This window comes from Dipodomys merriami, unplaced genomic scaffold (genome assembly GCF_024711535.1).
Source record: "Dipodomys merriami isolate MVZ:Mamm:240054 unplaced genomic scaffold, mDipMer1.0.p SCAF_11, whole genome shotgun sequence".
NCBI classification, from domain to species: Eukaryota; Metazoa; Chordata; class Mammalia; order Rodentia; family Heteromyidae; genus Dipodomys; species Dipodomys merriami.
Genome location: NW_027202382.1, coordinates 15,152,202 through 15,173,153, shown reverse-complemented (window position 1 = coordinate 15,173,153; position 20,952 = coordinate 15,152,202). Strand labels below are relative to the sequence as shown.

The following is a 20,952-nucleotide window of genomic DNA, read 5'->3' as shown; positions in this document are numbered from 1 at the left end:
AGAGAACTATTACAACACATTAAAAAAAAGACAACTCAAAAATGGGCAAAGATTTGAATAAACATTTTATTTCAAAGATATAGAATTATAAGAAGCAAGGTAAAAGCCGGGCGATGGTGGCTCACGCCTGTAATCCTAGCTACTCAGGAGGCTGAGATCTGAGGATCGCGGTTCAAAGCCAGCCCGGGCAAGAAAGACCATGAGACTCCTATCTCCAATAAACCACAAGAAAACCGGAAGTGGCGCTGTAGCTCAAGTGGTAGAGTGCTCGCCTTGAGCTGAAGAGCTGAGGGACAGCGCCCAGGCCCAGAGTTCAAGCCCCACGACCGACAAAAAAAAAAAAAAAAGAAGCAAGGTAAAGTATATCAAATGGAATAAGGATTAGAAAAATAAGAACTAAAATTGCATTATTTTTAAATGACATGCATTGTTAGAGGAAGAGTGTGAACAGGAAGTGAATGAGGAAAAGGGTGGGGGAGGAGATGACCATTGCCAGCCAGGTGGTGGGAATGCACTAGATAGTAGTAAAAATGGAGGAAAGGAGGCAGATTTAGCACATGATGGGCTGGTAGAGCTAGTAAGACTTGCCAATGGAGCAGCTAGATGAGAGAGAGAGAGAGAGAGAGAGAGAGAGAGAGAGAGAGAGAGAGAGAGAGAGAGAGAGAGAGATTCATTTAAGTACTAGGAGTATGGCTGATAAAGTACCCTGAGGTAGAAAAGTGGAAGATTAGGGAGAGCCCATAGTTCAGTTCTAGCCAAGTTAAATTTCAAGCCCATTAGATATCTAAGTAGAGATCTGATTAAAAGCCTGGAGTTGATATGATCATTGATTTTCTTCTGGAGCCAGAAATACAGAGACAGTGATAGCGACAGAGACAGGGAAGCTGGGCATGGTGGTTCACACCTGTAATCCCAGCATTTGGGAGATTACAGCAAGACCCTATTTTAAGCTAGAAGAAGGAGGAGGAAAAGGTGAAGAAAAGGAGGAAGAGGAGGAGGAGGAGGAGGAGGAGGAGGAGGAGGAGGAGGAGGAGGAGGAGGAGGAGGAGGAGGAGGAGGAGGAGGAGGAAAAGCCAGGCACAGGTGGCTCATGCCTAATCCCATCTACTCAGGAGGCTGAGCTCTGAGGATGGCAGTTCAAAGTCAGCTCAAGCAGAGAAGTCCCCATGAGACTCTCATCTCCAATTAACTACTCAAAAACCAGAAGTAGAGCTGTGGCTCAAAGTGGTAGAGTGCTAGTCTTGAGCAAAAGGAGGTTCGTAACAGCACACAGGCCCAGAGTTCAAGCCCTACAACTGAAAGAAAAAAAAAAAGCAAAGAGGAAAAAACAGTATCCTTGTCATTCTTTCTACCTGATATTCCTATTACCTGAATTGGAAATGATGGGTTTATTATATCACCTGGAATATCTTCTAGCAGGACATTTGGGAGAATTCCTCAATTGGATCTTCTGGCTTGACAGATAATCTATACTTCAAATATGTCCATGCTTTCAGCTATTCTGCTAAGCGTTGTCTGTTGTTATTATTGTTGTGGTGGTGGTTGTTTAGTTTTGTTTTAGTTTGTCTTTCATGTTTCAGCAATCAACAGACTCTTTCATTGATTTTGATTTCTTATTAACTTAAAACTATTGCTTTAGGAATGAAAAATCTATTCTTGTTCCTCTAGTGGTATCAATCGCTTTTGTGGGGAAAGACTTCTGTTACTGTTTCTTGCCATGTTAATTTCTCTTTGTTGTGTTTGGTTCCTTTTTCTTTAGTAGTACTGATTGATTTTCCATAAGTGTGTGCTGCTTCTTACTGGAAGGTTCATCTTGCTACTCTAAGATTCTCATTGGGGGGCTGGGAAGGTGGCTCAGTGGTTGAGTGTTTGCCTTGCATGCATGAGGCCCTGGGTTCAATTCCTCAGCACCAAATAAACAGAAAAAGCTGGAAGTGGTGCTGTGGCTCAAGTGGTAGAGCACTAGCCCTGAGCTAAAGAGCTGAGGGACAATGCCCAGGTCCAGAGTTCAGGCCCCATGACTGACCAAAAAAAAAAAAAGCTTACCATTGGCTGGTCTTGTCTGTGCCTGTGGTATCCAGAAACTGGCTCTGAGAATGATGAGGAACTGGAGGCATTTATGGGGGAGTCAACTGTGGTCCACATTTGTCCAGATATTTCTCTGGACCATAGAAGGCATTGATGATGACTAACTCCATTTAAGGACAAATGTCTCTAGTGCCCACTGCTTCTACCTGCCCACTTGCTGTGAATTAGATGATAATCTGTTAGCCTGACAGTAACCATGGATCCTTCCTGTCCCTTGGAACTGCTGCCCTGAGCTGAGGACACCTCCAGAATGTTTCCCCACTCTACAGCAATCTCCTGCCTTTGGCTCTAGTTTCTCCCAACAATCCAATCTCATCTGCTTACCATTTTTCAGGAATTCTTCAACATTTCTAGCTGGTAGGTGGTACTTTCTCTTATCTTTCAGTCTTGTTAAGAATCTATACAAGTTCCATCTTTTACAGCTTTTCAGAAAGATCTCCAAACAACCATGGAAACTCCAACCTAAGCTGGTGCCAGGATCTTACTTTCTGGAACAAAGTTAGGATACAGTTTTCTCATTTGAAAGTTTGATAATATAAAAAGCCATTGAGATTCATAAATGTGGAACTATATTTGAGGGTTTACTTTCATTATAGCAATATAAGGTGAGGCTGGGGTTAATGATAAGCACTTGCCTAGAATGCCCCAGGCCCTGGTTCAATACCAAGAACCTTGTCCCCCAACCCCTCCAAAAAAAAAGAAAAGAAAAGAGAAAGCAAGCAAGCAAATAACATAAGCATCATTACAAAGTTTAAGGGAAAGGATCTGAGGATCCATTAGGGCATAGAATACCTAATCCTGAAAAGATCTGTTTTTTGGCAGGGGGGTTGTGGGTTGTTGTTGTTGTTGTTTTTTTACACAGGTCAGAAGAGAAATTATCAAAGGACAAAGATGCAATATATGACATAACATTGTAAAAAAATTTTTTTTTGGTCAGTCATGGGGCTTGAACTCTGGGACTGGGTGCTGTCCCTCACCTCTTCAACTCAAGGCTAGTACTCTACCACTTCTGGTTTTCTGGTGGTTTATTGGAGGTAAGAGTCTCATGGACTTTCCTGCCCGGGCTGGCTTTGAACCGCGATCCTCAGATCTCAGCCTCCTGAGTAGCTAGAATTACAGGCATAAGCAATTTTTATGTCTACTAGAGTTCTAGATCTATGTTCCTGCTGTTGTGGTGATCTGTCAAAGTCAGAGGCCTGGAGTGGAGGACTTCCCAGCCGTTCCATCTCCAAAGGTCATGGAGAGTGGATCAGTGGCCACCAGGGGGAGCCGGGGAGCTGGTCAGCTCACGTACAATCAATCCTGCACTGCTGGCACCAATAAAACAAAAGGAGGAAGCCGTTTATCCCAGAAATACAAAGAGATTTCAACATTAGGAAAAATATAGATGTTGATGTAAATCATTTTGTTAACATATTAGAAGGAAATGAGACATCAGGAGGCAGTAAAAAAATTAGGTTAATGAAAGACAATGTTCTTGAATGAGAAAATTTGATTTTATAAAGACATCAAATCTGTCCCCAATTAGCCAGTTGATTAAAGGCAAAAAAATAAATAAATAAAATAAAATCCCAGAAGTTTTGTGAAGTATGACAAGCTGGTTGCAAAATTTATCTGGAAAAGACAACAGCAAGAATAGCCAAGACATTGTTGAAAAAGGCTGATAGGACAGGATTTGGATGACAAGATAGCTATATAAAGCTATATAAATCACTGAAGTAATTATAGTAATTAAAACAGTGTGGGAGATAGCATGAGACAGTAACATTTCTCTAGGACATAGCAGAGACAGAGTCCAAAAGGGATTTATAAATGTTTGTGAAAATAAAGTTTTTGAGACAAGCTCTCAATATTTAGCCCAGCTCTGCAATTACAGGCATACATTAGAACACCTGCCACAAAAGTGGCATCTGAAACCATGGAGACAAAGGTAGTCTTTATAATAAATTCCAGTTAAGAGTCAAATTTTGAAAACAAGATTTTAAAGGTATCAGGAGAAAAGAAGATATTTAAAACCTTTGGGTCAGGAAACAAGAAACAAGAGACAAGAAAGAAACAATTGAACTTTTTTTGGGGGGGGGGTCCGGTTGTGGGGCCTGAACTCTGGGCCTGGGCACTGTCCCTCAGCTCTTCAGCTCAAGGCTAGCGCTCTATCACTTGAGCCACAGCGCCACTTCCGGCTTTTTTTTTTTTTTTTTTTGCTTATGTGGTGCTGAGGAATCGAACCCAGGGCCTCAGGCATGCAAGGCAAGCGCTCTACCACTGAGCCACCTTCCCAGCCCTTGAACTTTTATGTAATAATATCATTAAAAGCAGAAAATATGAGTGACATAAAATGTTGCTACACATATAATAGACAAAAGAACACTACGCAGAATAAAGAGTTCCTAGAAATCAATACTTCTAAAATTAGAAAACTATGAAAGACAATTAACAAAAGGAAATTTTCACAGCAAAAAAAAAGAGAGAAAGAGAGAAATTCAAGGCCAGCTGGGCTACATGAGACCCTTTCTTAAAAAAAAAGTGAAAAATATCCAAATGGCTATCATCTGATAATTTTTTTAATGTGGTAGATCTACACAATGGAATATTACTTAGCAGTGAATAAATGGACAAAGGACACATACTCTTAAGATTCTATTTATAAAAACAAATGTCCACATAAAGCAATTGAAGAGGGATAGAAAGTAGATTAGTGGTTTCCTAGGACTGGAAGAACTTTGAGGGGCAAAGGGGGATGCCTGGAGTTTATTTTAGAAGTAATGAAAGTGTTCTAACATTGATTGTGGTGATAGTTACACAACTCTCAGTGTACTAAAATGTATTGAATGATACACTTTATTATTTATTTATTTCATTTTAAGGGGTATTAGATGTTTCCTGCACAGGAAACAAGAAATGTTTCTCTGTTCTCCTTTTTCTTTATTTTAACTTGTTATACTTAAAATAAATCCTTGCTAAATCTTAAGGAAAAAAATGCAGGTGATCTATAGTTGGAGAAAGTGGATCAGTGGTTTCCTGGTTGGGGAAAGAGGAAAGGGTTATCAAGGAGCATGAGAAAAATTGTGTGTGTGGGGGGGGGGGAGAATGATGGATAAATTTACTACCTTGGCTGTAGTGCCATGACTGCAAACACATTAAAAGTCATCAAACTATTAACTGAACTAGGTGCAGTTGGACATCAATTATCCTTTGATAAAGCTGTAGCCAATAAGCATGCTAAAAATGTGATACACACTATACACATTGTCACAAAAATCTATTTCTGCATAGTGTTAGATATACCTCAAGATGTTGGGGTGTCACATCGAATAAGAACACTAAGTTGAAAGGAACTTGGCAAGGCAAAGGGTATGATACCAGCCAAAAATCTGGCAAGCAAGTAAGCAAAGGCCCAGAGCAGAGAAGCTGTTCTCTTTTTATCCCTAACCCAGCAGGCCCCATCCCTCCGCTCAGATTAGCTGAGCTCAGGTTCACAACCTGTGAGGGGATGTGGCTTGTTAATTAAGTAAATAGGATGTAACTAAAATGTCAAGGAGCTGGATGTCTTAATTAAAATGTTGCAGGAAAAGAACAACTAACATGTAAAAGTTTGTAACTAAAATATAATCAACAAAGGCCAAGCTACCTAGCCAGAGCAGGAAAACAATCCTCACAAGATTGACAGAAAGGAAACAACCTACTTTGATAGAAATGACAGTTTTTCTCACAATAGACACACACAGTGTGTGTATGTGTGACCAGAAGAGTATCTATAGATAAATATAATCAAACTTGTAGCACTAGTCACATTTGAGGAAGGAGTGGGCTGGGACAGTTGTAGGGAAATGAGGAGGGAGTGTCACTTTTGCCCTATCTGCATCAGTATTACTTAGACTTCTCACAAAAATGTTCTCTATGGATTGCTTTTATAAATAAATAATACAGCTATCTGGAGGCCTGTAGCTCATGCCTGTAAACCTCTCTACTTAGGAGGCTGAGACCTGAGGATCTAGGTTCAAAACCAGCCTGGGCAAGAAAGTCCATGAGACTCTTATTTCCAATTAACTACCAAGAAGCCTGAAGTGGAGCCATGGTTCAATTGGTAGTGCTAACCCTGAGTGATAAAGTTCATGGACAATGTCCAGGCCCTGAGTTCAAGCTCCAATGCTGGCACACACACACACACACACACACACACACACACACACACACACACACACACACACACACACACACACACACACACACACACACACAAAATGGCCAGGTACTGGTGGTTCACACTTGTAATCCTAGCTGCTCAGAAGGCTGAGATCTGAGCATCATGGTTCAAAGTCAGCCTGAGCAAAAAAGTCCATGAGACTTCTATCTCCAATAAATTACTCTGAAAAAGCCAGAAGTGGCTCTGTGGTTCAAGTGATAGAGCACTAGCTTTGAGCAAAAAGAGGCTCAAGGACAGAGCCCAGGCCCTGAATTCAAGCCCTAGGACCAACAACAACAACAACAGAAAAGCTAATAAAGGGGCTGGGAGGGTGGCTCAGTGGTAGAGTGCTTGCCTTGCATGCATGAGGCCCTGGGTTCAATTCCTCAGCACCACATAAGCAGAAAAAGGTGGAAGTGGTGCTGTGGCTCGAGTGGTAGAGCACTAGCCTTGAGCTGAAGAGCTGAGGGACAGCTCCCACACCCAGAATTCAAGCCCCACGGCCGACAAAAAGAAAAAGCTAATAAAATTACTTGTGATTTAAAAATTGTTAAATAAAACTCTAACAACAATACTTAATCCAAAAATTTGATTTCTTTTGGCAGTGCTGAAGATAAGCCCAGGTCCTGTGCCTGCTAGGTAAGTACTCTAGCATGAGCTATGCCCTCCGGTCCTAAGAACTGTTTTAATGATGTCCCTAAGGCTACAGAGCTCTGGACTCTGAAGACTAGCAGGAACCTCAAGGAGGAAGCAGCAGGATGGATATTCTGAGCAATGGGAAGAGGAATCCAGGGGAAACAGGAAGCAAGCCAGTCAATGACCAAGGAAAACCAGCTCAGCATTGACCATGGGAGGTATGGTCCAAAGGTGGACAAATCAGAGTCAGCAAACAAGGACTACGTTTCACCAAGTGATGCAAAGCTGGCTTTGACCCCCTTTAGAGACACCCATCTTCTGTTAGCACAACAAAGATTGGCCAGATTGGCCTGCTCTGATACTCTAGGATTTTGTCATATTCTTTCATAAGAGCCTACAAGAACTGAGCTATGACCACTCACTTCCCACCTGGAAAGCAACTCTACCTATCCACTCATTTGTTTATTTTTAAATATAATCATTGAAAAAAATGGCCTATGCATTCATTTAACTGACTGTCTACTACTTACGTATTCATTCCACAAACATTACTGGGCCAGCTCTGCTTGGAGTCTAGCCTGGGAAGTTGGTTCCCTGGCCCTGAGCTTCTTTCTCCAACTTTTCCATGCCAATTAAAATGTCTAAATAGACTGTGTAATTGGGTCTTTGGGACATCATCCCTGAAGCACCCACAAAGCTTCTAAACTGGGTGTGGTTCCTCTTCTTGTTCTAAATGGCCTTAGGGATTTGGTAATCTCTGGGTACACAGGGAACTTTGAAAAGTTCCCTCTCCTTTGCTGCCCGCTTTCCCTGACACTGGAGGCACTGGCTAGGATGATGTAGACACTGCCGAGGCTCGGGAGTCCCTGCTGTCCCACGTAAATTGCTACAGACTCTCCTCAGCCTGAGTGTGCTACTATATTTCCAAGTTCTACCCAATCCAATACATTGGAATGATTTGGCCGAAGTCTACAAGCTACACTTAATTCGATCATGTTTCAAAGACTTCATGAATCCACAGAAGTCTAGGAATCTTTTCCTAGTTTGGAAAGCAAGGCTGGAGACCAGATGCCTGAGTCCTACTTCCCAGGATTCCTTGCATAGAGGAGGCGGCCCAGGGCTGCTTTGGGCCTGTGTCCCCCTAGCTCCACCCAGAGGAGATCCACATCCTCAAACCCTCTGAGGCATCATCCAGGAAGCCAGAGATAAGGATCAAAAGAGCCTGAAGGCAGTAAGAACTGGGGATGAAATTTACTGAGCTACATTAGGTAAGTCCCTGCCTCTGTCTGGGCCTCAGTTTCCCTATATATAACAAGACAGTGGTTCCCCCCGATCTGTCGGACACCTCCCACTTCTCCCAGGGTGTCATCTAGGCCAGAAACAGCCCATGTTTAGCAGCTGCCCATTCAAATTACCATAGTCCCTGGAAGTTACAGTTAAGATAGAAGAAGTTGGCTGGGGCCAAGCTGGGACCTCATTTGGGGCTTCAGAACCTGAGGGACTAGAACAAAGAGATGACATCCTGTGACTTGGCAGGCATGAGCAACAGGCAGGAGGTGAGTAAAGAGGTGAGCGCAAGACACAGAGTACAAAGGAGTAAGATTCAGGATGGCCTGGAGAGGAGAAAGGAAGCTCCCTGGGGCAGGCAGCATTTGAACTGGGTTTTAGGTAGCATTTGGCCAGGAGAGAGGGGAGGGCAGAAAGGACACTGTGGGCTCTGCAGACACAGTTCCCTGGCCCAGCAGCCCTCCTCCTCTCCCACTTCCCCCTCCTCCCCCTCTTCCCTTCCTTTAGCCTTTTCCCCTAGTCTCTCCCCCCAGCTCAAGAAAGAGAAGGTACAGGGCTGGGAAGGTGGCTCAGTGGTAGAGCACTTGCCTTGCATGCTCGAGGCCCTGGGTTCGATTCCTCAGCACCACATAAGAAAAAAGCCGGAAGTGGCGCTGTGTGGCCCAAGTGGTACAGCACTAGCCTTGAGCTGAAGAGCTGAGGGACAGCGTCCAGGCCCAGAGTTCAGGCCCCACAACTGGACCCCTCCCCCCCCCCAAAAAAAGAGAAGGTACAGGTGAGATTCATCCTTTCAAAGCAGCATTGGGAAGCAAACAGGTAGGGCACTGAGCTGGTTTGGTTATCCTGCCCCTACTCTGGGGCTCCTTTGTTCTTCTAGATCCATCCCAACAGACTTCAATCTACACCCCAGGGCTATTCCATTAAACCTAGTGATTCCTGTGTTCCTTGCCTGGCTATAATCTTCTCCCATAAATTAAGTGATTCTGTCTTGCCCTTGAAATACCCTGGCCCAAGGGTCTGCTGTGTTCTGGTGGTGGGAGTAAGGGGGCTCTATGCACATACACTCATGCAAATACCCACACATGAACCTATGTGTGGTATAGACACTCACAAGCATGTATGTGAGTGTGCTTGTGTGCTGACCAGGTGTTTATACATTCAACGTAGATGTCCATGTGTGGTGAGCCAATAGCTGTGGATCTTGACATTTCTTGGCCATTACAGGGATTGAATAGTAGTATACAGAGCCACACAAACAAGTGGCTGTGGCTTCATTCACTGGGACTGCAAGGAAAGGATTGTGACACTGCCTACCAGTGTCTGACTCTGTTAGCAGTTAGAAGGGATACCCTCACCCAGAAACCCACCCTCCAAATTTCCCTGTTGAGTCATGGAGGGAGCTTGCAGTTTCCATTCCCCCTGAACCCCGTGGTGTCCCTAAACACAGACCTTCATCTGAGGGCCCACGATAAGGTTAGAGGTCAGAAGTCTCCTTGCTGCAGAAATGGCCCTTGAGTCTCAGGTGTAGGGCTGGGGTGGGGCTTAGCTCTGAACCCTGCATTCACACTAAGAGGAAGGAATATCCACAGAGGCCAGCCAGCCTGAACATGGGAGGGATGGTAGAGGCCCCCTGTGATCCTTTAAGTAGTCTGTAAGCAAAAGGTAGAGATGAGAAGTTTGGATACATACGGAGGGCTTCCTGGCACTAGGGATGTGCAGACAGGAGCAGAATGGGACTGGATATGAAATGGTGGAGAGGATTTCTGCCTGGAAAAGGTTGGTATTCAATGGCCAATGATCATCCCTATCCTCACTTGTTCCCCTAGCACAATGCCTGGCATGTAGGGGATCCTTAATCACTTCTTCATTTTGGAATACAAGGAAAGGAGAAGGAGGGAATAAAAGAAGGAAATGGGCTGGAGTGAGTAGCTGAGTGGTGCTCGGCACAGGTCCAAGCTCTGGCACTGTGTCTGTCCCACAGGATCAATGGCACTGCCGCAGGTACCCAGAAACCTTGAAGAGTGGTTGGCTTCTGGTCCTCCAATGGTGAGAGGATTGTGGAAAGGACAGAAGGATGTCTCTAGAACAGTTAGGTTTGGGCCTTGATGGAAGCTTGGGGGGGGGGAATGTCAGAATACTGGGAGCAGAGGATTGAGACTCCCCTCCCAGAGACCTACCATCGAACCTCTGTTTTCCCACCTTCACCTTGGAATATCCAACAAATGACCTCTCAGAGCATGTTCCATACTAATGCCGTCAGCATTCATGCAGCCAAAGCAGCCCTGGCTCTGGGATTGCAGCTTGGTCACCAGGTCTGAGTTTCTAGCTAGAAATCCTCCAGTGAAGGTAGATTCTGGAGATTCAACCCACATACTAAGTCTGACGAAGCAGGCCCTATGGGGGCAGAGAGTCTTACCACTCACAGGTTTAGAGTTCAGCAAACCCTCTGACACAAGACACAGTGTATGCTTTGTACACAGACACCAGAGCTAGCCGGAAGAGACTTCCACAGCTGAGGGGTAAAGACAGTCTAGATAGAAGAAATAGCCTAAGCCAATGGCTCAGAGGTTGCCTCAAGCCAGGATGACCAGAGACTTCTAGCCCAAGAGTCCTCAGTGTGTGGTACCTGGGCTGCCAGCAGCAACAGCAGCAGCAGCAGCCAGACCTGAGTTGAAAACTTGGGGTGGAACAATCTGTATTTTCAACAGGTCATCACTGGTGTGTGTTCAAGTTAGAAGCCCTCTGGTCCTGCCCATCGGTTCCCAGACTAGGTTCATAGACCACTTATCTGCAGTCAGTTAGGGGGTATTCAATGGGGAGGTTTGATCTATTTTGCTTTTAGAGAATCACAAGTCACATTAGCCTCCTAAAGGCCCTGAGAAGTCCTATAGTAAATGCCCTCATTCATGTAAAGACCTTTATTTTCTACTTGTTCAGTATTGCCTCCAAAGTGATTTTTCAAATTGTCTATTCACACCTCTCTTCACAATCTCTCAGGAGAATGCTAACCTAAATCACTCTTCCTTCTTTGCATGGATAAACAATGGCCAAAGGAGAGAAAAAGGATTTGTTCCCCAAATCACATCCTCTCTCCTTCCATTCAGAGGCATTCTCCTCCAGAGCCTGCAGCATGGAGCCCATTAACAAGACAGGAGTCTCTGAGTTCTTCCTGAAAGGATTTTCTGGCTACCCAGTCCTAGAGCATCTACTGTTTCCTCTGTGCTCAGGCATGTACCTAGTGACCCTGCTGGGGAACACAGCCATCGTGGTGGTAAGCATGCTAGACACCCACCTGCACACACCCATGTACTTCTTCCTGGGCAATCTCTCCATCCTGGACATCTGCTACACATCCTCCTTTGTGCCCCTGATGCTGGCCCACCTTCTGTCATCCAGGAAGACCATCTCCTTCATTGCCTGTGCCATACAGATGTGTCTGAGCCTAGCCACAGGCTCCACAGAGTGCCTGCTGCTTGCCATCATGGCCTACGACCGCTACCTGGCCATTTGCCAGCCACTCAGGTATCCTGTGCTCATGAACCACCGGCTCTGCTTATTGCTAGCAGGAACTGCCTGGGCGCTCTGCCTCCTCAAGTCTGTGACGGAGACAATCATTGCCATGAGATTGCCCTTCTGCAGTCACCACATTGTCAGACACTTCACCTGTGAGATCCTGGCAGTGTTGAAGCTGGCCTGTGGTGACACATCCATCAGTGAGGCCTTCCTGTTGGTAGGCTCCATCCTGCTGCTGCCTGTGCCCTTGGCCCTCATCTGCTTGTCCTATGCGCTGATCCTGGCCACTATCTTGAGGGTTCCCTCTGCTGCCGGGCGCCGCAAAGCCTTCTCCACCTGCTCAGCACATCTGGCGGTGGTGTTGCTTTTCTATGGCACTGTCATCTTCATGTATATGAAACCCAAGAGCAAGGAGGCCCACATCTCTGACGAGGTCTTCACAGTCCTCTATGCCATAGTGACACCCATGTTGAACCCCATCATCTATAGTCTGAGGAACAAGGAGGTAAAGGACGCGGCCAGGAGGGTATGGGACAGCAGACAAGCCTGTAGGTAAGGGGGCCAGGTCTTGGCAATAGGTAAGGCCATCAGATACCAATGTAGAGCAGGGCAGGGGCTAGATAATACCTTCATTCCTGAAAGGCAGCGCCAAGTCCTAGTAATCTACTCACAAATTATGCTCTGCTTCTGCTCTGCCATGGTACAGGCCCACACCCCTCATCTTTCCCTGGGCCTTCACAGAAGCTTCCAGCCTGGTCTCAGGACTTCAGTCTTGCTCCTCTTCCCAGCCTCTTCCCCCATGAGGCAGCCAGATGGCTGGTTTGGAAAAGCACATGTGATTGCATCACTCTTCTGACTGAAATCTGTAAATGGCTCCCTACTGCCCTTAGGACAAAGTAACTGTTCCTCAGCAGAGCTTTCAAGGCCTCACAGTTGGCTCTGTCTGCTAGCAACCCAACCTTCTGCCCCCCATCTCATAGCCACACACCAAATGGGAGCCTCGCCCTTCCTGGCACTGCCTGGCTCTGAGCTCTCCTTGGATTTTACCCACAAGTCAGCAGCATCTCCCAGCACACAGTGCCTAGCTAGCCTTTCAGGCACAGCCTCATGCCACCTTCAACAGGAAGTCTCTCTCTGTCTCTCTCTCTCTCTCTCTCTCTCTCTCTCTCTGTCTCTCTGTCTCTCACACACACACACACACACACACACACACACACACACACACACACAGAGCTTTCTTCATCTCTGTGACCCATGTGTTCTGTATTTCTGGTTTTACTCTTAGAATAAGAGACAGTTGCCGGGCACCGGTGGCTCACGCCTGTAACCCTAGCTACTCAAGAGGCTGAGATCTGTGGTTCAAAGCCAGCCCAGATAGGAAAGTCTGTGAGACTTTTTTTTTTTTGGGGGGGGGTCTGGTCATGGAGCCTTGAACTCTGGGCCTGGGTGCTGTCCCTCAGCTCTTCAGCTCAAGGCTAACGCTCTACCACTTGAGCCACAGCGCCACGTCCGGCTTTTTCCTTTTTGCTTATGTGGTGCTGAGGAATTGAACCCAGGGCCTCATGCATGCAAGGCAAGCGCTCTACCACTGAGCCACCTTCCCAGCCCTGTCTGTGAGACTCTTATCTCCAATTAACCACCAGAAAACTGGAAGTGGTGCTGTGGCTCAAGTGGTAGAGAGCTAGCCTTGAACTGAAGAGCTGAAGGACAGTGCCCAGGTCCAGAGTTCAGGCCCCATGCCAAAAAAAGAAAGAAAAAAGAAAAACAAGAAACACTCTAATCCAGTCCCACTGTGTCTAAATGTCCCTAGCCTAGCCCAGGCATTGCACAAGTTAACCAAATACATGCATGAGTGATCATGTATAGGGTGCATATGATAGAACCTAGAGTCCTGCTCAAATATGTGTAGAACTAAGATGGGATCTGCAGGTGACAGGCAAAACCTGTCTCCGAGAAGTGACTATAAAGGCAGCAATAAGGACTAAAAATCCAAGATCTTCAGACTCATCTGGCCCTAAGACACAAACCATCCAGAACACCCAGAGTCTGGAGCACTTTCTTTCCTCCATCCCCCAACCCAGTAGATACAGAACTGCAGCTTCCAGTAGCTCCTGTCTGGAATCCTGGCTTTGGAAGAGCTTGTTCTGCCCCTCCTCACCCCAGCTCTAGGATCCTACTGCAACCACTTCTGCCTGGTGCTCAGCTGCTTCCCGGATTTCCCCTGAGAACTCAGGATCACACAGTGAACATGGAACCACCCAGTCACAGAGCACTTCCACTCCCTGCCCTGCTCTGGTCTCAGTGGTGTCATCTGTGTGATGGGATAGAGCTGGGCTTGGCTTCTAAGAGCAGCCCAGCCCTCCTGCCACTGGCTGCTGGTGAAGCAAGCACAGGAGCCTTTGGTTCATCTTACAAGACTTCTGCCTCGTTCCTTGTCTGTCTGCACAAGGCCCCAGAGCACCACCATTCAGGCCAGGCATGAGTGAAGGCTGGCTGAAGCTGAATAGTCCCATTTGGGTTTCCAGGCAAAAATGTGGACTTTATCCTGGGGCACTAGGGAGTAGGCATGGCTTATTTTTAGAGGGGTCATTGATTGGATACCATTCTTCCTCTAAATACTTGAAGATTTGTCCACTATTATATCTATCATTAGGAGAATAAACAATATCATATATGGCTGATGGAGATGGGAATAGATGAATATGAACTTCCTGTGCAGAGAATTGGAAATAGGAATCGAGAGCCTTGAAAACTTAACCTTTCATCCCACACTGCTGCTTCTAAGAATATAGTCTAAGAAAATCATGAGAAGCACAGCCAAAAATTTACGTATACAGATATTAACCATGGCTTGATTTATAGTAACAAAAACACATGAGTCTTAAGTTCAATTACAGAAGAATACATAAATAAATCTGGTGGAATCCAATGATAGGATGTTATACAAGTACTAGAAATCTTATTTTCTGAAGAATATTTGATGGGAAATGTTCATATTGTAATTTTTTGGGGGGCTGGTCATGGGGCCAGCGTGCTGTCCCTCAGCTCTTCAGCTCAAGGCTAGCGCCCTACCACTTGAGCCACAGCACCACTTCCAGCTTTTTCTGCTTATGTGCTGCTGAAGAATCAAACCCAGGGCCTCATGCATGCAAGCAAGCACTCTACCACTGAGCCACCTTCCCAGCCCATAATGTAATTTTTTTTAAAAAGCAGAACACAAACCATTGTTTTCAGAACCTTCCTAATTTAAAAAGCATTTTTTATGGATATATGTACAAATGGGAGGGAAAATCTGGAAAAACTATGAGAAACTTTATTAACAACTGTTGTTTACAGTGTGCTTGGATTAAAATGTTTTATTATTCTTTTCAATATTATCCAATATATCTAAGATGAATATGAGTCTGAACCTTAAAAACTAAGCTAGCCTGGGCTGTGGCTCAAGTGGCAGAGACTTGCCTAAGATGTGTGAGGCTCTGAATTCAATCTCCAGTATGCAAAAAAAAGTGATGTTAATTCATCTTAAGAAATGGAAACAAGGGGCTGGGAAGATGGCTCAGTGGTAGAGTGCTTGCCTTACATGCATGGGTTCAATTCCTCAGCCACCACATAAGTAGAAAAAGCCAGAAGTGGCGCTGTGGCTCAAGTGGTAAAGTGCTCGCCTTGAGCTGAAGAGCTGAGGGACAGCACCCAGGCCCAGAGTTCAGGCCCCACAACCAAACCCCCCCCAAAAAAAAGAAAAGAAAAGAAAAGAAAGAAAGAAAGAAAGAAAGAAAGAAAGAAAGAAAGAAAGAAAGAAAGAAAGAAAGAAAGAAAGAAAGAAAGAAAGAAAGAAAGAAAAGAAAGAAAGAAAGGGAAACCAGAAGGGATCCAGCCTGTGGTGGAGATGAAGAAGCTGGTACCATAGTCAGGCACTTAGTGATGTAGAGAAGGTAGAGCTGAGAAATACTGGGAGATGTTGACATCTAGTATAATAAGAGGGATAATATATATTATTATTGGTGTATAATATTTGGGACTGTAGAAGTGGATGAGGGAGAGGGAAGACTGAGAACTAATGTTCAACCTTCAGGATCTTGTGAGTGGACAGAAATGCCACCAACAGACACTGGGATGGGAAAAATGAGTGTAGCTGGTAGGGACAGGATAGCGATACTGACTTGTTGCAGGCTTGTCCCAGGAAACCACAGAGCACCAAAGAGCTCTCACTGTTGCAAGCCAGATAGAAAAAGAAAAGCTAGGGCTGGGAAGGTGGCTCAGTGCCTTGCATGCATGAGGCCCTGGGTTTGATTCCTCAGCACCACATAAGCAAAAAGAAAAAAGCCGGAAATGGCGCTGTGGCTCAAGTGGTAGAGCACTAGCCTTGAGCTGAAGAGCTGAGGGACAGCACCCAGGCCCAGAGTTCAGGCCCATGACTGGACCCAAAAGAAAGAAAGAAAGAAAGAAAGAAAGAAAGAAAGAAAGAAAGAAAGAAAGAAAGAAAGAAAGAAAGAAAGAAAGAAAGAAAGAAAGAAAGAAAGAAAGAAAGAAAGAAAGAAAGAAAGAAAGAAAGAAAGAAAGAAAGAAAGAGAAAGAAAGAAAGAAAGAAAGAAAGAAAGAAAGGAAAGAAAGAAAGAAAAGCTAGCAATCTTTTAGTTTGGGGCTCTTTGACCATTGTTCCTGGATAAAACTTCAGAAGAAACATCATAGTAGGAAAAACTCAGGTGCCTGAGGAGATCCCTGATTTTACAGGTCTCTCACATGTACTCGGGGTCTCATACCCTACCCACTACCAAGCAACTAGCTTTCTGTATACCTTAGCTGAGATCCAGGTCCTTCCTGCACTTCTGAAAGAAGATAACCTATCCCATAGTCCAGACACCCAGGGGAGTGCTGGGGCTGAGCCTGAGGCATCTGGGGACTAACAGACCAGTCTTCTTATTCTCTTTCCAGCCTCTTCTCTCTGCCCACTTCACCCCAGTAGTTGCCTCCTGGGATAAGACAAGAAACCGAGAGTCCCGAAAGCCCATGTCTCTAAGCTTCCAAAGCTGCAACTTTGTGTAGTTGTAAAGTTTAAACTTTAAATTGGGCAGGGACTTCAAAGTCCCTGAAAGCCGGGAGCAAGTAGGCTATGCGGCAGGGGACCAAGAGGCTCCATCCTTGGGGCCCCTTGGCCTGGCCCACCCTAGCACAGTGAGCCTGCTCCTAATGAGCACAATGCCTCCCCTATAGCTCCCCTAAGCCTCAGGCCAGCTCAGCTGGCTACAGCCCCCCTGCAGAACACTTATGCCAACTGAGCCAACAGGTAGGAGATACGGCACATTCATCTGACACGTTAGTCTATGAAAGCTTTTTTAAATGTTTAAAAGTCATTTTTTTCCTTGGGGAAAAGGGATGTAGGATAATATCATCTGCCACTCAGTGAAATAGCCACCATGTGCCAGGCTCTGTGCTAAGAGTTTTGCCTCACCTCTTTGGATTGTCTAAACAACCCTTTCTCTCAGGAAAACACTCTGATTCTTGTTATAGGTAAGAAAACAGAGGCAGAGAAAACTGTTAGCAAGTGGCAGGGCTGGTATGGATCCTGGCTGATCTGAATCTAGAGGGAGTGGTGACATGGGGACTCCAAAATCAGGCATTTCATGGAAGCTGTTTCTGAAACTTTCTGCCTCTATGCCCCTTCCTCTCTTTTAAAATAACGTGTGAAGCTTAAAAGAAGTATTCAAGAGTCAAAATTAGATTTATCAGCCAATGAGATTGATCTGATATTTACCTTAATGTGATATTTACCTGGCCCATCAGACTTCAGGGTTAGAAGTTTCTAGAAAGATGTGGGGGAGTAATTTGGAGGGTAAAGAGTACTAAAAATCACTTACTTGAATATCTGATCAAGGCCACATAGCTGAATAGGAACAAAAGCCAAGAGTCAGGACTCTCCCTCCCAGGCCAGGGCTCATTTCATACATCATCCTGCTTCTTAGGAGGCGTAAAAACTGTAGCATGAAACTAGAAACATTATCCTCAGATACATTCAATGTCCTATCCTTCTCTGAATCTGCTTTTCTGAAACATGACAGTATGTATAATGGTGGCAGAGAAATGCTAAAATAGATTTTTTGGGGGGAAGGGGTTGGTTATGGGGCTTGAAAACATAGGGCCTGGGTGCTGTCCTTGAGCTCTTTTGCTCAAAGCTAGAGCTCTACCACTTTAAGCCAGAGCGCTATTTCTGGTTTTCTGGTGGTTAACTGGAGGTAAGAGTCTCAAGGATTTTCCTGCCTAGGCTGGCTTTGTGATCCTCAGATCTCAGCCTCCTGAGTAGCTAGGATTATAGGCATGAGCTCCACTAGAATAGGGTTGTTGTTATTGGTTTTTTTAATGTGTTGTGAAACACCAAGATACTCAAATGCAGAGAGGCTGCTTGACCATGTTTCTTTCTATGTGTTAGGACTACATGGGGCCACTACAATGAGTTGTAGGTAGAAGTGAAGTATGTCACTTCTAGGTCCCAGCATTTAACAATGGGCGATGTCCCAAATGGTGGTACCCCTTATTAGCCAGGGTCTGAGAGGAGAGCCCCTGGGAACCCACAATGGACATGTACATGAGAAAGAAGCCTTTGTCATTAAGGCACTAAAATTATGAGATTGTATGTTACTGAAGTTTAACCTAGCCCTGACTCCCCTGATAATCCATCTTGGGTGCAGACCTTTTAACTGTGAGGAAGACTACCACGCTCCTGATGTACTTCTCCAAAAAGTGATTGTTTCCACAGGTAGGGCAATGCCCCCAAAGTCCTCCTAGAAATCACAATGGCTACATTGTTCTACTGGAGCAATGGAGAAGAAAAGCAGGTTGCTCTCCAGATAAGACTTTGGGATCAGGATCTGAGGCAGAACAGCAACCAGCACCAAATGTCATTAACAGTTGGTGCAATTGGAATGACCATCACTGACACTCCTGAGTGCGGAACATGGGAGGGTGACAGTGGTAAATGGGGTTACGTCCTCCTTTTATAGTCCACTACTGGACTCACAGCCTGGTGCCTATCCTGTTGGCGGGCTGGTCAGCTCTGCAGAGGCATCTGGAAGGCTGAAGACTTGTGCGAGCTGAGCCTCGGTGCTCAGGCAAGGCCAGTTCCGCTGGAGGAAACCTCCTGGAAAGAAGGATGAGATTGCAGCAGTGGGCTTTGCCCAACAATGGGAGTGGTGTGGAAGGGCTGAGCAGGTGTGCGTGAGTGAGGGAGTGAGGCCAGGAGGGCAGGCCAGAGCCTCTTCACGAAAGCCTCCAGGGCCCCTGCAATGCCCTTTTGGTCTTTTATGAGAGGCAAGGGTAAAGAAGAGAAATGAATGGGGCTGGGAAGGTGGCTCAGTGGTAGAGCGCGTGCCTTGCATGCTCGAGGCCCTGGGTTCGATTCCTCAGCCCCACATAAGCAAAAAGAAAAAAGCCGGAAGTGGCGCTGTGGCTCAAGTGGTAAGAGTGCTAGCCTTGAGCTGAAGAGCTGAGGGACAGCGCCCAGGCCCAGAGTTCAGGCCCCATGATCAGACCAAAAAAAAAAAAAAAGAAGAGAAATGAAGAGGGGGTGGGGGTGGGGGTCTTCCACCACACACCCAGGAAGGACCAAGCCCTTATAGCTCTTCTTTTCAGATTTCAGAAATTGTTAATTTGTTTTGAGGTGCTCTGGATCACACACAGGGCCTTACCAATGCCAGGTACATCTACCTGAGTTACTGAGAACATCTACCACTGAGTTACAATCCATCCTCAACCCTCTGATTTCAGACTGACATTGTCTTTATGTCTCAGATTCTTGGAGACCAAGAGACCAGAGGGAGGAGAGATATGTGTGAGGTCACTGAGAGGGAGAGAATGAGTGAGTGAGTGAGAGAGTAAACTCCATGAAGGACAAAGCCATGTCTGTTACGTCTGTATCCCAGCACCTGGCCACAGGCTCAGCACAGTGCTGCTCAATGGCTAAACAAATGAGCCATTGTGCTTCTTTTTGTGGAAAGTTCACATGAAATAAGATTTATGGTGAGTTACTGACCCAGATCCAGAAACTATCCTTTCACAATTATCTTACTTCAGGGTAGGGACAGGAAAATCTGGGCTGAAGGTGTGGCTCAGTAGAACACTAACTTGTGTGAAACTCTGGATTTGACCCCTATCACTGGAAGAAAAAAGGGGGGGGGCAGGGAAGGAGGAAAGGAAAAGGAAAAAGAAAAACCTTTGTAGGCTGTGGGTGCAAGAGGGTTCACAGAAGACACAGGAGCCCATGTCCAGGAGGTGACAAATACAGACCCAGGAGAATAAGCAGAGGGACCAGAGAGGCAGCCCTATATCCTGAGCCTCCACATCACCACCACCTAGCATGGCTTACACCTCCAAGTGTTTGCCTCCTCTGTACCAAACCATTTCCCCCATTTCCAAGGAGACTTTGTTTTGGAGAAGCCAAGTCATTCAGCCAGTATATACAGTTCATGCTGAAGCTAAGATTCAAACGTGTTTTTGTTGTTGTTGTTTTCCATACTGAGAATTGAACCCAGAGCCTCATTCTAGGTAAACACTCTACCACTTAAGCTATGCCCCAAGTAGAACACCATGCCATTAGCCCTTTTGTTTTGGAGATAAAATGCGAACTTTGCTTATGCGGGCCATCAACATGAATGCTACTGCCTCCATCTTCTGAAGAGCTTGGATTACAGGTATGCACCACCATGACTGGTACTAACTTGGGGTTTTGAATTATGTTCATATTTGCTGAGCCTTTGATAGCACTCATTGTATGTGGTGCTGGAGGGAAGAAGACAGAGTCCTGGCCTCAAAGCATAACAGATAAGGCAGATTTGTCTAATACCACAAAATAATCTTAGAAAGATAGTGGAGAGCTATGGCAGCACAAGAAAGAATCAGAAAACTTGCACAGAAGGGATAGGCAATTATAAGGAGCAGGAGTTAAAAAAAAAAGACAGAGCTTGACCTGATGAATGAGCAGAAATGTTCCTTTAGAACAGAGAGAGGGAGATATGCAAAGGAGAACTGGGGGGGAGACAGGATTTGTATAATCTGCATGGTGGGCTGTATCTGGGTTGGTCCCTATGCATGGTGACTATAATGAAGCGGGAGGAATGAGAAGGGGACAAAACAATCCAGTCCAGGTGAAGCCAAAGTTGCTTGCTCTCCAGGACTTTGGCAATCTAGGATTGAGGTGCAGGGAGGGGTACATTATGCCTTCCAAATAATAAAAGTTCTGACACCTGGGCCATAAG

The 20,952-nt window shown here is 45.5% G+C and overlaps 1 protein-coding gene across 1 annotated transcript; it reads left to right on the top strand.

The window, feature by feature from the left end:
• Positions 1-11,324: 11,324 nt before the first annotated feature.
• Positions 11,325-12,263, top strand: LOC138816151 (olfactory receptor 13J1-like). The gene has a single exon (XM_070005692.1). It carries the CDS (start codon positions 11,325-11,327, stop codon positions 12,261-12,263), a length of 939 nt encoding a protein of 312 aa, XP_069861793.1.
• The last annotated feature ends 8,689 nt before the right edge of the window (positions 12,264-20,952 follow it).